We start from the raw sequence: 13,714 nt of genomic DNA, 5'->3' as shown, positions 1-13,714 counted from the left end.
GGGCGGCAGTGTTTACTGACGTATTCTGAGCTTTCGTTCAGTTGCTCTGTGGCCGCGTGCGCAGGCGCGGCCCCTCCTGCTCTGTGGACTATACTCCTTGTGTGCGTCGCAACACCATACTCCTAGGGTGTGTCTGTCAACGCTGGCATCCTTTCGCATTGTCTCCTCGCTAGGCCAACTGCCAACAAGAGACTGCGAATGCGTGCCAAAATCAGGACGCTTTGATGCGTGGTGCGGTTCGTTACGTAACTTGGATTTATATTTTTTCAAAGTCGTAAACTGTTTTTCAGACAGTTTATGACAGGTTAACATGCATTTTTTTGGGTATTTGAAACTAAATTATAATAAGTGTAGACTAGTTCATGGTTAACAGCTATTGAGGGGAAAAAAATAACTTTTTGATCACCTACTTAGTTTGAGATAATTTACGGAATATTTACTATTTTGTCTTAGGTTTGTAAATATGTTTTTATTTTATATTATTTTAAATCATTGTTATAGGAACTTGATGCTGAATCCTATTCTCTATAATGGATAAGTTTTACTAACTTATCTTATCTTTTAAAAGTTAAGTTTAAAAAAAACAACAGCGATTACGGTACTTTATCTTCAAGGGCTTATATATTACATCTTCTGAAGAACTAATTGAATAATTTTAAAATTGGTTACTTATATCATAAGCCTACGATGGCTACGACTGCTGCTACGATTAGAGTCAAATGTGCTACGGCGCGGCGTAGGCATGCTGCTGCTGCTACCGACGTTTCGATTGTTTTTATTACTTTAGATTTTTAATTTCAAGTTCTGTTTTTTACAGAATTAATTTTAATGAATTACTTTTGCCATGAATTTCTGTTATGAATTTATAATTAGTTAAGTATCTTTAAACGTACTTATTATATGTGAATTATCTGGATTTATATAACTCGCCGGATCCTCATTGATTGGGTACTGGAACGCACATCCGCCTACCTCTATTCTATTCTCAAGCGTAGGTGTTTAAGTTACTTACTTTCTTGGTAAGTTTCCCTATCAAATCGAATATTATACCAATTATGTACCTAGTTTCCTGTAACTCCTGTAATGTATGTATTTGCAAACTACCATAAACGAAATTGGCCTGTTTTATTATTTTATCATTGATGAACATTTGGCTTCAGTTTTACGAACTCGGATTGCCTTTTTGGGAAAATCTTTCGGTAGCCAAATAAGATCAAGACAGTTTGGCTAAGTGCCAACGCGTGTTTTTAAACTAGTAAAGTATACTTACGTATTTTCTGATTTAAATAACCTTTAAATTTTATTTTGTTTACCTATACTGTATATTTCCATTTGTACGGAGCGGGTGTTATTATTAATATTTATGAACAATCAGAATAGTTTTATAATAATATGACTGTGGTGTATTAAGAAGGTAGGTACTTTCGAACTTTTTTTTATTGTTTAAGCCGTAATTTTTAATTAAGCTCAATTTAATGATAGTGGTGTAAACTCTAAACCCTTTTTTAACTCCCCCTCTATCTCACATTTTTGCTATTTCTGCGTCAGATTTACCAATCAGCTTATTATGAGTAATGTTGCAAAATGGGTACACTAAGTATATATTTTATTTAGTATGTTTTTCAAGAATTTTGAAGTTCTGATTTTGTTTTCAGGCTTTGATATAACATGCTACAAATGTAGGTTTTGGTTTACCCAAAAAAGCTTCCGTAGTGTAGTCGAGTTAGCTTCAGTGATCGTAACTGATCACTGAAGTTAACACAGTCATGGCACCCATTGGATGGGTGACCGATTTCAAGTGGTTGTTTTCTGGGCGCCGTGCTTCGGACGGCAAGTTAAGCTGTGGGACCCGGTTGATGTTTCAGCAGCAGTTGTAAAGCCTGGGTGTGGGGTCCACCAACCCGCAGGGGCCTGGGTGCTGGCCTAAAACTTTTCCTTCATTAGGTCTCCTTCTAGAAGTCGGGACGTGATGGGTTGTGATGATAAATCAACGTCAAGTTATTCTCGCACAATCCTTATTATTCAATGGTGAAATCGGGCGTTGTAGTATGTATTAACTTTGTATTGTGCATATTTATGACGCAGATATCATATCAATAAGGAAACAAACTCTTTGAGTATCTGGTATCTGCACAGCTACCCATGGTAGGTATTTAGATTATAATTTGGATCGTTAATACCTATAGTTCTTACGACAAAGAAATTACACTCACAGGCACTGAAAAGGTTCCACTGCGAAAAACACAAAATTCCTCTTTAACGGAAAAGGCTAGCTTAATTATGCCTTCTGCAACATTGAAGTACATTTAACAGAGCATCAGAATATGACCAACGAATTATGGTAATATTTTGTACAAATGTTTAATTAAATGTTTGAAAAAATTTGTGTCGTTTGATGTCGGCATTTTGTGAGTGGAACCCCTTTTTCATTGCCCGTGAGTGTATTTTAATTAGTAGTCTATCATTTTGTAACTCTTTTTCTAACATTCGTTCCTGGGAAACAATCAAAGAAACGCAGACGATGTTAAGGACATTATGCCTATGAATAAATGGAGAAGTTCTCCAAAAATATCCTGCAGACCTATTTTTTGTCTCTTTTCCTCTTTAGACGGAGCCGTATGGCGGCAAACGAGTCGACGCGACGCGCACAGTGGTGCAAAACTTTATTATTTCATGGACATTTCAAGGAAACTGCTGAGTTGCTGACACAGCAAGTTTAAAGTTTATTGGGAGTTTATTTTATGCAATGAGAAAGTTTTCGGCACATCTTGTGTTTTTATAGTGACAGGTACTTACTTAGATCCTCTTTGTTTTTAATTAAAAAGTAACTCAATTTTAACCAAAGTTTCCTTATAACTTTAATATATGCAGAGATACATAAAATGTATATGACTATGTCTACTGCATTCTTTTAAATCTGTAATGCATCAATAAATCGTATTCAAATGGTCTGAAAATTTACTTCAAAAATGAATATGTGTACTTATGAAAAAAGTAGAAGGTAAACTATATAATTGATTTAAAAAAAATATGATTCAAGTAAGAATGATACTTTACATACATACATTATTAGTATGCTCACGACTCGACTGTCTCCGCTGAATCCCTAAAGAGAATGTCAGCGGTAGTTGGTCAAGCAAACCACCCGTTTTAGCAGGACAGTAATTGCATGTACCTAATAAGTCATGATCCGTATCTCTCTTATAGTATAAGTTCCTTGCGATGATTTCCTTCATCATAAGAGCACATGGAATACTTGTGATATCAAACGAAAGTTATGATTTTTTTTTCAATTGGCCGCGAGTGTTGGTCTTACACTCCACCTTAAATTCCTTATTTCTAAATAATTCATTGTTACATGCTTAAATTTGAACCCACGGCCTTTCAAATAAGAGCAGAACAGCGACATCTTATCCGTTACGCCACCGGAAATTGTAAAATGCCTTTCATGATGTCTAAAATAATGTAATAAAAATGCGGCCCACTGTGCGTCCGCGTCGACGACACTTCTCGGGTGAACCCAAGTTCAAGGTTCGACTGTATTTCGGTAAGGAGCACACTGTATCGGTCCCTTCAGATATTCTGTCTTTGTTTAACACTAGCAAACGAAACGTGACAAAAGAGTGTCTTCGATTGAAATGTGTTTGTCGGTTCCACAAGGATCGGCTTTGTCTACCCGCATTGCGGTGGGTGAGAGTGAGACATTGAGCAATAAAATTGCGATGAGCATGCAGTCTGGAGACGTCGCTTGTCTGAGCCGCCAGGTGTCACGCCAATCGATGCTCGCATGTTTACTTCGTAACTTTTGTTTTTATTAGCACGATATGTTTTATCTATAAAGCAATGTGATCTATAAGCAGCTGGAACTAGCTATTTGCTGTAGCTGGGGTTTGTTGCCCTCAAATTTAGGTAGATATTGATATCGATTCTGAAGGCAGAAATTTTAAATTTAGCGATGTCAAAACCTTAATTTCTTTGTTTAAAATTCGACTCAATGATTGTTTCCGTAAATGTCATTTTATGCTAGCAAATTTTTTAGTTTGACAGCGTTAAAATTAGAATTTCTGCCTTCAGAATCGACATCATTATATTATGGAAAGTTTGTTTTCCATATATAAAATAGGTTATGATTATAATTTTGAGATTACTCTTTAATTGAACATTTTTTTACTTTAAAAATCCACCACATCCCCAGAAGTGGTGGAGTTTTCACGTAAAAAAATATACACCCATGTCATCTCATTACCTCAAGTAGAAATTCCATCACCCATTTCAGAAAGTTACAAATCATCAATGTTTTACCGTCGAAACTGATAGGTGAAATAAGTGGTAGAATATTTTCAGAATCACCTTTGTGTTTCAATATTTATATTCCTATTGGCAGATATTTCCTTACGGCTATTATTTGAATGGTTAGCTATAAAAATCTGGGGAACAATGCTATTGCAGTCGCGTCTGAAATTTTGTATTTGACAGTGATAGCAACAATTTTATGCAGAGATAACCTTTTATAATATATTATGACCTATTGGAAAACTGCCCGATGAAAAAACTTATTTTTGGGAATAACAAAGCTCCCTTTTACCTAATTAGTGACCTTAGTGCGTACTAACACCCAATGGCTTACATTATATGATAGGCCTAGGACAAAATGCTGTTTCCCCTTGGGTGTCGCCAATTTCTACCACTTATTGGCTTCTAATTTCATCACCATAACATCCGTTTCATGGCCACTTGTATGTATACTTACAATATGTAAACACACTCCCGTGCAAAGAAACAGTTCACTTATAAATTGCAGACACCCTCAATTTTTTAAACATGTAGATTTTAAATTTGAACAAAATATTCATGCTTTTAGTGCTATAAATCTGGGGAACAACGCTAATTCTGATACTTCAATATTGCAGAAGGCGTCATTAAGTTACTTTTTTTTCCTTTTAGGAGTAATTTGGTGATTTTCTCAATGGAACTTTTTCATTGCCCGTGAGTTTATAATTATATGGATGTGCACTAACCTGTATCACGATGTTTCTCCGACTCGGCGTCATTAAGTTACTTTTTTTTCCTTTTAGGAGTAATTTGGTGATTTTCTCAATGGAACTTTTTCATTGCCCGTGAGTTTATAATTATATGGATGTGCACTAACCTGTATCACGATGTTTCTCCGACTCGAATGAGGTTTCATTGGTTCAAAAACTTACCTGCAAAGAAAATACATAATTAAATAAAATGTGGTGTTTTGCAAAATTAAAATAACTTTATTAATTATTAAAGTATAATTATGGAATTACTCTTTGAAGTTTTTAATAATTCATTAGAAATTGCTGAAAATATAAAATAATTCATCATTAGAATTGTTTTATATTTTCAAATATGGTTGTTAAAATAAATGAAATATAGGTACTTTGTTTATTTAGACACCATGAAGGTATATATATAACTGAAAATGAACAAATGTACCTAATTTACTAGTTTTTTTTTTAAATCCATGGTATTACAAGTCGTCTGACACTACACTACGATAAATATTTAGCGTGTGTACCGACCTATATGTGCATATGCATAGGTAATTTATAGTGAAGATGCGTGAGCATGACGCTTTTATTTGTTAATGTGTTATTCTTCTTATTTACTTTGGCTAGAATGTGTTTTATATTTAAAATGTTCAAATATGTATTGGTCTTACATTTTGTATTGTATTAAGAACCTACCCATATTAATATTGTATCGTACCTTTAGATACCTACATAATACTTACCTACCTAACTATGAATGGCAACCAAGAGTGATGAGTGCCCATTCAAACCTTAATAGGTTTAAGAGCACTGCATGTATTATTAAGAAATGTTATAAATAAATGAACAATAAACAATAAACAAACAATAAACTAACTAATGAAAACTCGTAGAGAAAATTCAGTAAAATTGTCACTATTCACAGCCTGTATCGTTTTAAATTCGTAACTACTTATTATTACTGTGTATGAAATGAACTGACCTGAGAGAAATTGCCGAGCTTTGCTTTGTTTCCGTAAGGAACTTTGAGGCCATCACTTATATAATAATAATAATAATAAAAACTCTTCCCGGAGACTGAAGGGTTCATGGTAGCTATACAGGATCAAGTTATAGAAACGAAGAATTATCAAAAGCACATAATGAAATTACCAGGCTCACAGAACGATAAATGCCGTAAATGTAACTCTGCACCCGAAACCATTCAACATATAACAGGCGCATGCAAATCCATAGTACAAACTGATTACAAACATCGCCACGATCAAGTTGCGAATATAATCCACCAAAAATTAGCAATCAAATACAATCTTCTACCACAACCACCAGTACCCTACTACAAATATGCCCCAGAAGTTGTCCTCGAAAATAACACTCACAAGCTGTATTTCGACAGGGCAATCTTGACAGACCGCACTACTCACTTCAATAGACCCGACATCACAATTATACACAAACAACTAAAAACTGCCCAGATCATAGATATAGCAATACCAAATACACACAACCTACAGAGCACAATTTCAGAAAAACTCGCAAAATACACGGATCTCAGGGATGAAGTGACTAGAATGTGGCGCTTAGAATCGGCGTCGATAATACCGATTGTATTATCAACTACAGGGGTCATACCAAAACAGCTACATCAATCTCTGAGATCTTTGCAACTACCCGCATACACCTACATTACATTACAAAAAGCAGCCATATTAAACACATGCAGAATAGTCCGGAAATTCCTACAAAATGACCCAACCCAACATAACAATCCATCTTTACCATCAACAACTTCCCAACATGATGCGCACTTGGCTTAGGCCCGTGTGCATTATTAATACCGGTTAACAACCGAGCTGAATAAAATCAGAAATTCAATAATAATAATAAAGCCTTTATTCAATCATAAGTTTTACATACATTGACATTAGTTTAAAGAATTATTGCCAAACAATTAATCATAATCATGCAAATATTTACAATATGTAAATCACTTATATAACTACTTAAAATTATCAATAACTTTATATATAAAAAAAAACATTTAATTTCCATCAGACGAACATTCTGACATAATCACAAACCGATTAGAACTATCTCAACTTTGCTATGAACTCGTTATCTACGAACCGGACGTTTTAAATACAATAACTTTAATTTATTTATGTCATTACAACCATGTTGCCATATTTAAAAACTACATTATTGTACTTACCTCCCTACTTGCACAGTTGCATATCCTTTAGAGCAGCGCTGGTACGCAAATTTAACATTGAGCATTTTATTTTGTGTGTCAGTGAGTGACAATGAGCCAAAACGGTTTATGCTCCGAAATAATCACATGAACAGTTGCACCCTGAGTGCTCCACAAAAATACGGTCTGGGCCAAAGAAACCTGAACCAGAATAGGTAGCATTTTCACTATGAGAGGGGTCAGGTTTTCTGGCTCCAAACTATACAGCCATCACCTATAATTACATCGACAGGGGTATTACCGCCCCATAGCAACAACTGCATAGTGCAAACATGATAGGAGTGCCACAAAATTACTTTCAGCGATACCTACCTGTCTCCCACACTCAGATCGCGGGCTTTGACAGGGAATGCGATATAAACTTTTGTCATGAATTCTCGTTCGCGCCAATTTACGGTAATAGTGCGAGAAGCGAGAAAGGGTATTGAAATATTGAATTAATCTAGTGAAGGCTCTCAATAATAATTCAGTTAACATTGTTAACTATTTTCGACTTTTCTACGTTAAAAACGTGACGTCACCTGAGTTGAAATGGACGGTGAAAAGCGAGTGACTCGCTTGCTATTAAAGTCGTGAGCAGCATTGTATAAAATAACTATTTTCAGTGGTTTCCAACTATAGTGACCAGTTACGGTTGTCATGCTTTTAGTGTACAGCTTAGAATTTGCATACATTTGTTTCTCTATAAAGTGCATGATGTCAAATAAAGTTGCAATGGTAAGTAACAGGCAACAGGTATAACACACAGTACAAACTGACTGGTCCATTACGGCTTCCGTAGGTATAGAATAGAGAATAGAATAGATGTTTGTTTTGTTACACACGAATAGACCAAATAGTACGGTGTCGGTATACAGGCTGTTCAAAAATGGACATGAGGTTCTGGCCATTCTGAACAGCTTTTAGGGTTAGGTTTAATAAATATTTTAAATGAACTTCCAAAACTTTTTAAACCAAAGTGGATCAAAAGGACACCATCCTATAGTAAATTTTTTCCGCTTACTACTCTTGCAACCTTCTACATCATTATAAGTAAGATGTATCTAAGCTTAGGGAGTAAGCATGTTGTCTATAGTGTGTAGGACTGAGCATTTGACTTTTGCAGCTCTTCGCTACAATGTTTGCCTCACACTCCTGAAGTGTCTTACTTTCTTACCTTACGCTTACTTTTATTTTATTTTATTACTCGTGCAGTGGCGAACCACTCGTAATCTGCTGCCAAAAATGCAGTCGTCATAGTGTCAACGGAGTCCCGGCTCAACCTTATTTTATTTTTAAATGACACCAGCGGCAGCGGAAGCTCTGCATGCGGAGTGCAAGTTTTTACACCGTTTGAGTGCCGGTGAGTGGTGAGTAAGCGCGAATTTGTATGCCGCCGCAGTCACCAACCAGCGGTACACGCGCTGCACTAGCTTAGCCATTCAATTTTGTGTAAGGTTTCACTGTTCGATCGGTAATGAAAAACCTACACTAAGCCCTCTGACGTGACACAAAATTTCCACCTTTTCTGTTTACGCCTCGTCAAAATATTTGCAGACAGCGTGATCGTCAGGTGAGGCGACATTTACAGTGTTGCATCGTTTTATAAAAACCAATAATTATCTAAATCGAGGACCTCTCAATGTAACAGTAAATTGTAATGCAAGTGCGGGAAGTTGCTCGCTATAGTCGAGTTAGCGCAGTGTTCGGCACGACAAGCAACGGAGCCCAAGTAGAAGGCTACGACATGAGACTAATTAATAATGACCATCCGCACTAATACACTCACGTGCAAAGAAACAGTTCCACTTACACAACGACACCAAACAACTCAGATTTTTTCAAACTTATAAAAAAAAAACACGCACTCACGCCTTGTACTAATGTACTCCCTCAAACTTATAATAATAAAAAAAAACCAAATATTATTGTTTTAGTTGGTAATATCCTAAACTCACTTCAAAGTTGCAAAACACCTTTTCCGTTTAGGAGTAATTTGGTGTTTTTCTCAGTGGAAACTTTTCATTGCCCGTGAGTTCAGGAAATCACCCGCAAAATCATATGAATACCGCTTGCTTAATATTTTAACCGATTACAATAAATACGTACTCTTGGAACTTACTTACTTATCTGGCGCGGTACTGAACTGTCGTGTGTGAAAAGTTATATTTTCGAAAAAAGTCAGAATGATGTTTCGAGCATAGCGTGCCTATTGTAAAATCATATAAGCCAAAGTACAGGTCGTAAGTATTTATTACTTCGATGTGTAAAATAATCAAACCATTTCTTATAATTAACGGTGGCCATAATACACAGTTAGGCAACCACCCGTGGACATCTAACTTCCTTCTAGCTTACATAGATGGCGGGCCTAGTCGCGAATGTTTCAGTGGAAAATACATTACACGTTTAAGGTGATTCTAGGTACTGGGTATAGGTAAGTTCTAAAAATTGGAATTAGCACAAAGAGGACATGAAACGTGACAGTTATGGGAAAAACGGTAGGAAACGGAAGTTATTTTTTTTTCAAGTGAGCTTACACTTCACCTTAATCAGAGTTGATGTTTAAAGTCATAACGTACGGGGAGTTATATTTTATATTTCAGTAGAATTAATATTACAATGTAGCGTTTTAGGTGCATTCTAAAAAGTTGGTACAGGTGCAGCAAAGATGGTAAGTAGGTATACAGGACCGACTTATGGATTAAAAAAAAAATTAACCGCATGACCATCTGGTTGCTTAAGCTTATTAGAAGCTACGTTAAATAATTAATGTAAAATTTTGTTTAGAGAGATGTTTATTTAAATGTATTGTTTAAATAAGATCTAATTCCCTTCACCTGGTCGCGTCGGTACTCAGGCAGCGCAATACGTGCTTAATGTTACTAGGGCTGTGACTAGCACCGCCAACTTTTAAAAAAGAAACCTAACTACGGTTTGGTTAAAAACGTTTTTGTAAAAGGTGACTGGACTATCTGTTTTTCATATTATTTTTTTTTTTATTTATTTATTTATTAGTACAACAGAAGAAATCTTAAATATATTACACATTTTGACACGAAACCTAAAAGGTTTATTTGTGTCCGTCTGGCGTTTAATTGTAGTTTTTAAACCTATTTTCTGATAATACCAGAAACAAAGAAAGAAAGAAAAACTTTATTTGACAATGACAGCATAATACAGAAGTTACAGATTGATTGATTCTGGGTACTAGGATTTAGAAAGTAAATTTAAAAAAATGGTATGCATGACTCACACACTTTGCACACCTTAGAATAGAAATTGGAATGAAAATGTAAATCTAATAAAAAATTGGCATGCGTGATGCATGACTCACGGGCTTTTGGGAAAAACACTCTTGAACTTGAAAAGAAGTTATGTTTTATCAATTCATGGCGCTATCGCTAGTTAGTCGCAGTAACAGCCTTAACAGTGAGGTAATACCATTAGTTAGGTCACTGCAAATCACATTAACGACACTGGGAAACCGAGGCACTGTACGTGGAAGTCATTGAATGTTGGTCCATTACTTTTAATCTTAGTTTCATTAAGTTTTATACTCATTTGAAACTATTTATAACTGTTTCCCTCGTATAGGTAATTTTATTAAATTTGGCACGCATGAGTAGTTTTATTTTTATTTTTATTTAAGTCATAAAACTATGGTATGTATTTGCAAGTTTAAGAATTCCATCATGGGTATAACTCGTATATACTCGAAGTGACAACTCATTGTGTTACACCCGAGTCCGTGTTGAAATATCACGAAAACTCTATAAAGTGACAGTTTGTGCTATAAATTCGGGTGTTTTTGTGCGACCAAAGTGACAACGTGACAAGTCATTAAACGCGTGAAAAAAAATGCATTGCGCGCACAGCATGGAACTTTACATAATAGCGATGTTCACTCTATTAATAAGTAAATGCCACTCATTTTCCAGTAGCGAAAATACAAACAATATGATGGCCATAACAAACTTTCAATAAAGTGATTTTTAATTAAAACACTCTATTGAGTTTTCTACAACAATGGAAATAAAATTAAAATGTTAAATACAACAGTATTCAAGTGATCAACGCTTTTACACGAACAACGATTTAAAGTGAGGACAACTTTTAATTAAAAATTCATAGAAAATAGATTCTGATTTTGTGTATAGCATTGGTTTGTTACCAACTTTTGAATGTAAATGGACAGTTGTGATGTTTTTGACCACGCGCTCTCAAACTTTATGTTATGATTTTTCAAACGGAAAAGCTGTTTTAAGCTATTTGAAGCTTGGTATGATTCATAAGCCGGTTCCCAAATTTATCCTCACTCGAAAAAGTTACAGTACAAACTGTCTGAACTCTGAAGCATGACCGCTTTGATGGATATTTATAAATGTAAGTAATTACAATTATTCGGTATTTGTAAAAAACTTCAATATTGGTGTTTTTTATCGCTTCATATGTTACTTATACAAAATATCTGAAAGTTTCTTTCACACAGTAATGAATTATCATATTAATTAATAATAACCTGATTAAAAATAGTATAAGTGACTACAAATACTCACGCTCACGTCTGCATGTTAATTCTCTATTCATTTTGTTACAACGAAAATATCGCCGCGATACTCTCACTAACAAGCAAATTCAAAAAACATGGGTAGGTACGAGTTAAACTTGTTTGTTAATTTCGTCGGAAGTTTATTGCGCCAAGGTTTTCCATCTCATGTTGTATATCGTTACGTATATTTGCTACCCGAATTTGAGTGTTGCAAGGGGATTGTGTATTCAAAAACATTGCATGATCGATCGGTTGGGTATCGCTCTATGCTTCTGCTTGAGGCTTCGTTCCGGTTTCTTTGTTCATCATCCAATGAAGAATACTTTTACGAGAATTACTAATCCACTTTGCAAACTATGGTGAAGTTACTCGACTCACCATATGTACCTACATATTTCAGGTTTCTGTATTTTGGTAAGTAATAGGAAATATTTTTTGTAAGCACCGTAGGTACAGCCATTACTTGAAAAAACTAAGTAGGTATGTGTTATTATGCTGGGCAGCATTGGGCTATAAATTGTAATACTGGCGCATTATTTAAAAAATACAGACAAGGTAGTCTTTTTATTAAAACTAATTTCTACAAAATTGCATGCTTGGCTGTCGTTTACTTGCCTCATTTAATTTTCGATATTCGTAATCAAAATGGGAACTCGGGTACCGTCAGCGTCATAAGTAACTATACACTTTCGTACTTTGTCAAACTCGCAAAACAACATAAATGTTTAAATGAATCAGTAAGCGGTTTGTAAGTTTGATACGATACAAAATAATGTATAAGTAGCTACTTGTGAAGACTACTATTACTACAGTCAGAACAAATGGCTTATGTTGTTTGCATTGCAGACTGAACCTAATCTTTGCATTGTTTGATTATTTTTAACTCATATTAGCAGTATGTAACTACTACATTCTGTACGAATGTCACCAAAAATAATCAAATTACAGTAATGTAGCTTAAATAAAGGAACTATATAGTATTCAATAATAATGTAAAATACCACATGAAACAAATAATTACAGTTAAGTCAATTCAATAGACGAAATTGGCTATATTCTATATTTTAAATTTCCAATTGTTAAAAATAACAAGTCCTTGCGGCAATAAGAGCACGTGGCGCAAAAATGAGTAATTTACATGAACAAGGGTCGGTAGAGCCCACGAGTGTCTGGCAGCCATTGAGCGGCTGCCAAATGGAGGCGAATCAGTGGCTAAAAAACATCGCCCTCCAACTATTAGGTTAATTAATGCTGTGATATCTGTACGACTGCAACATTTCAAAGTAAGCACCTTGATCTTATGACAACGCTGCAGTGGACGTGGATATAATTATATTTTTATTGTGACATATGCTAAACTAAAGTAGCGGGAAGTAACAAGAACAACATAAATTATTAATAAGAGTATTCATTTTTTTATTCGCATAAACCCAGAACAAAGAAAGGTATTAGCGTTAGCACTTATCAGCTTAAGGAGACCTTAATGCACTTTTGATAAACTAATAAATCCGACCAGACAGTAAAAAGCCTTTCGTCGTAAAAAGTACACCGCACCGCTAATCTATTTTCTCTATGCTCGGTTTGCAAATTAACTGAGTGCATTCGACATTTTCCTCTGTCCTTTGACATGAAAGCTTAAGCCAAATCATAAGCTTTTCCTTTGCAAGCTCATTCTTAAGTTTCTATCAAAGGGTTTAAATAAATATTGTTGAGTATAGAGTTGTGGAAAATAAAACTGAAAATCCAACAGCATTTAAATTCACGAGTGAAATGTTTGCAGAGTGGGATTGATAAGGCCGCAGGCTAAACTGGACCCGACAGCGAGACATCACAGGCTAAGCGTATAATACTTGGTATTCAACTGCAATGATATTTTGAAACACGCATGATGTTTGAGTTGGTGAAAATTTGAAT

At 35.2% G+C, this 13,714-nt stretch overlaps 1 protein-coding gene across 4 annotated transcripts in view; it reads right to left on the bottom strand.

Moving 5' to 3' along the window:
* LOC119694813 (potassium voltage-gated channel protein Shaker) overlaps positions 1-13,714 on the bottom strand; it is a 191,064-nt gene that overhangs the window by 136,696 nt on the left and 40,654 nt on the right. The window contains exon 1 of one of the 4 annotated variants that reach the window (XM_048632838.1): positions 6,001-6,053. The exons of the other annotated variants lie outside the window; for them this stretch is intronic. Within the exon in view, the coding sequence (XP_048488795.1) occupies positions 6,001-6,053 (53 nt within the window). Of the gene's footprint in view, positions 1-6,000; positions 6,054-13,714 lie in introns of those variants that run through there. 4 annotated transcript variants of the gene reach the window in all.

This window comes from Plutella xylostella, chromosome Z (assembly GCF_932276165.1).
Source record: "Plutella xylostella chromosome Z, ilPluXylo3.1, whole genome shotgun sequence".
NCBI lineage: Eukaryota > Metazoa > Arthropoda > Insecta > Lepidoptera > Plutellidae > Plutella > Plutella xylostella.
This window is presented reverse-complemented; position numbering and strand designations above follow the sequence as displayed.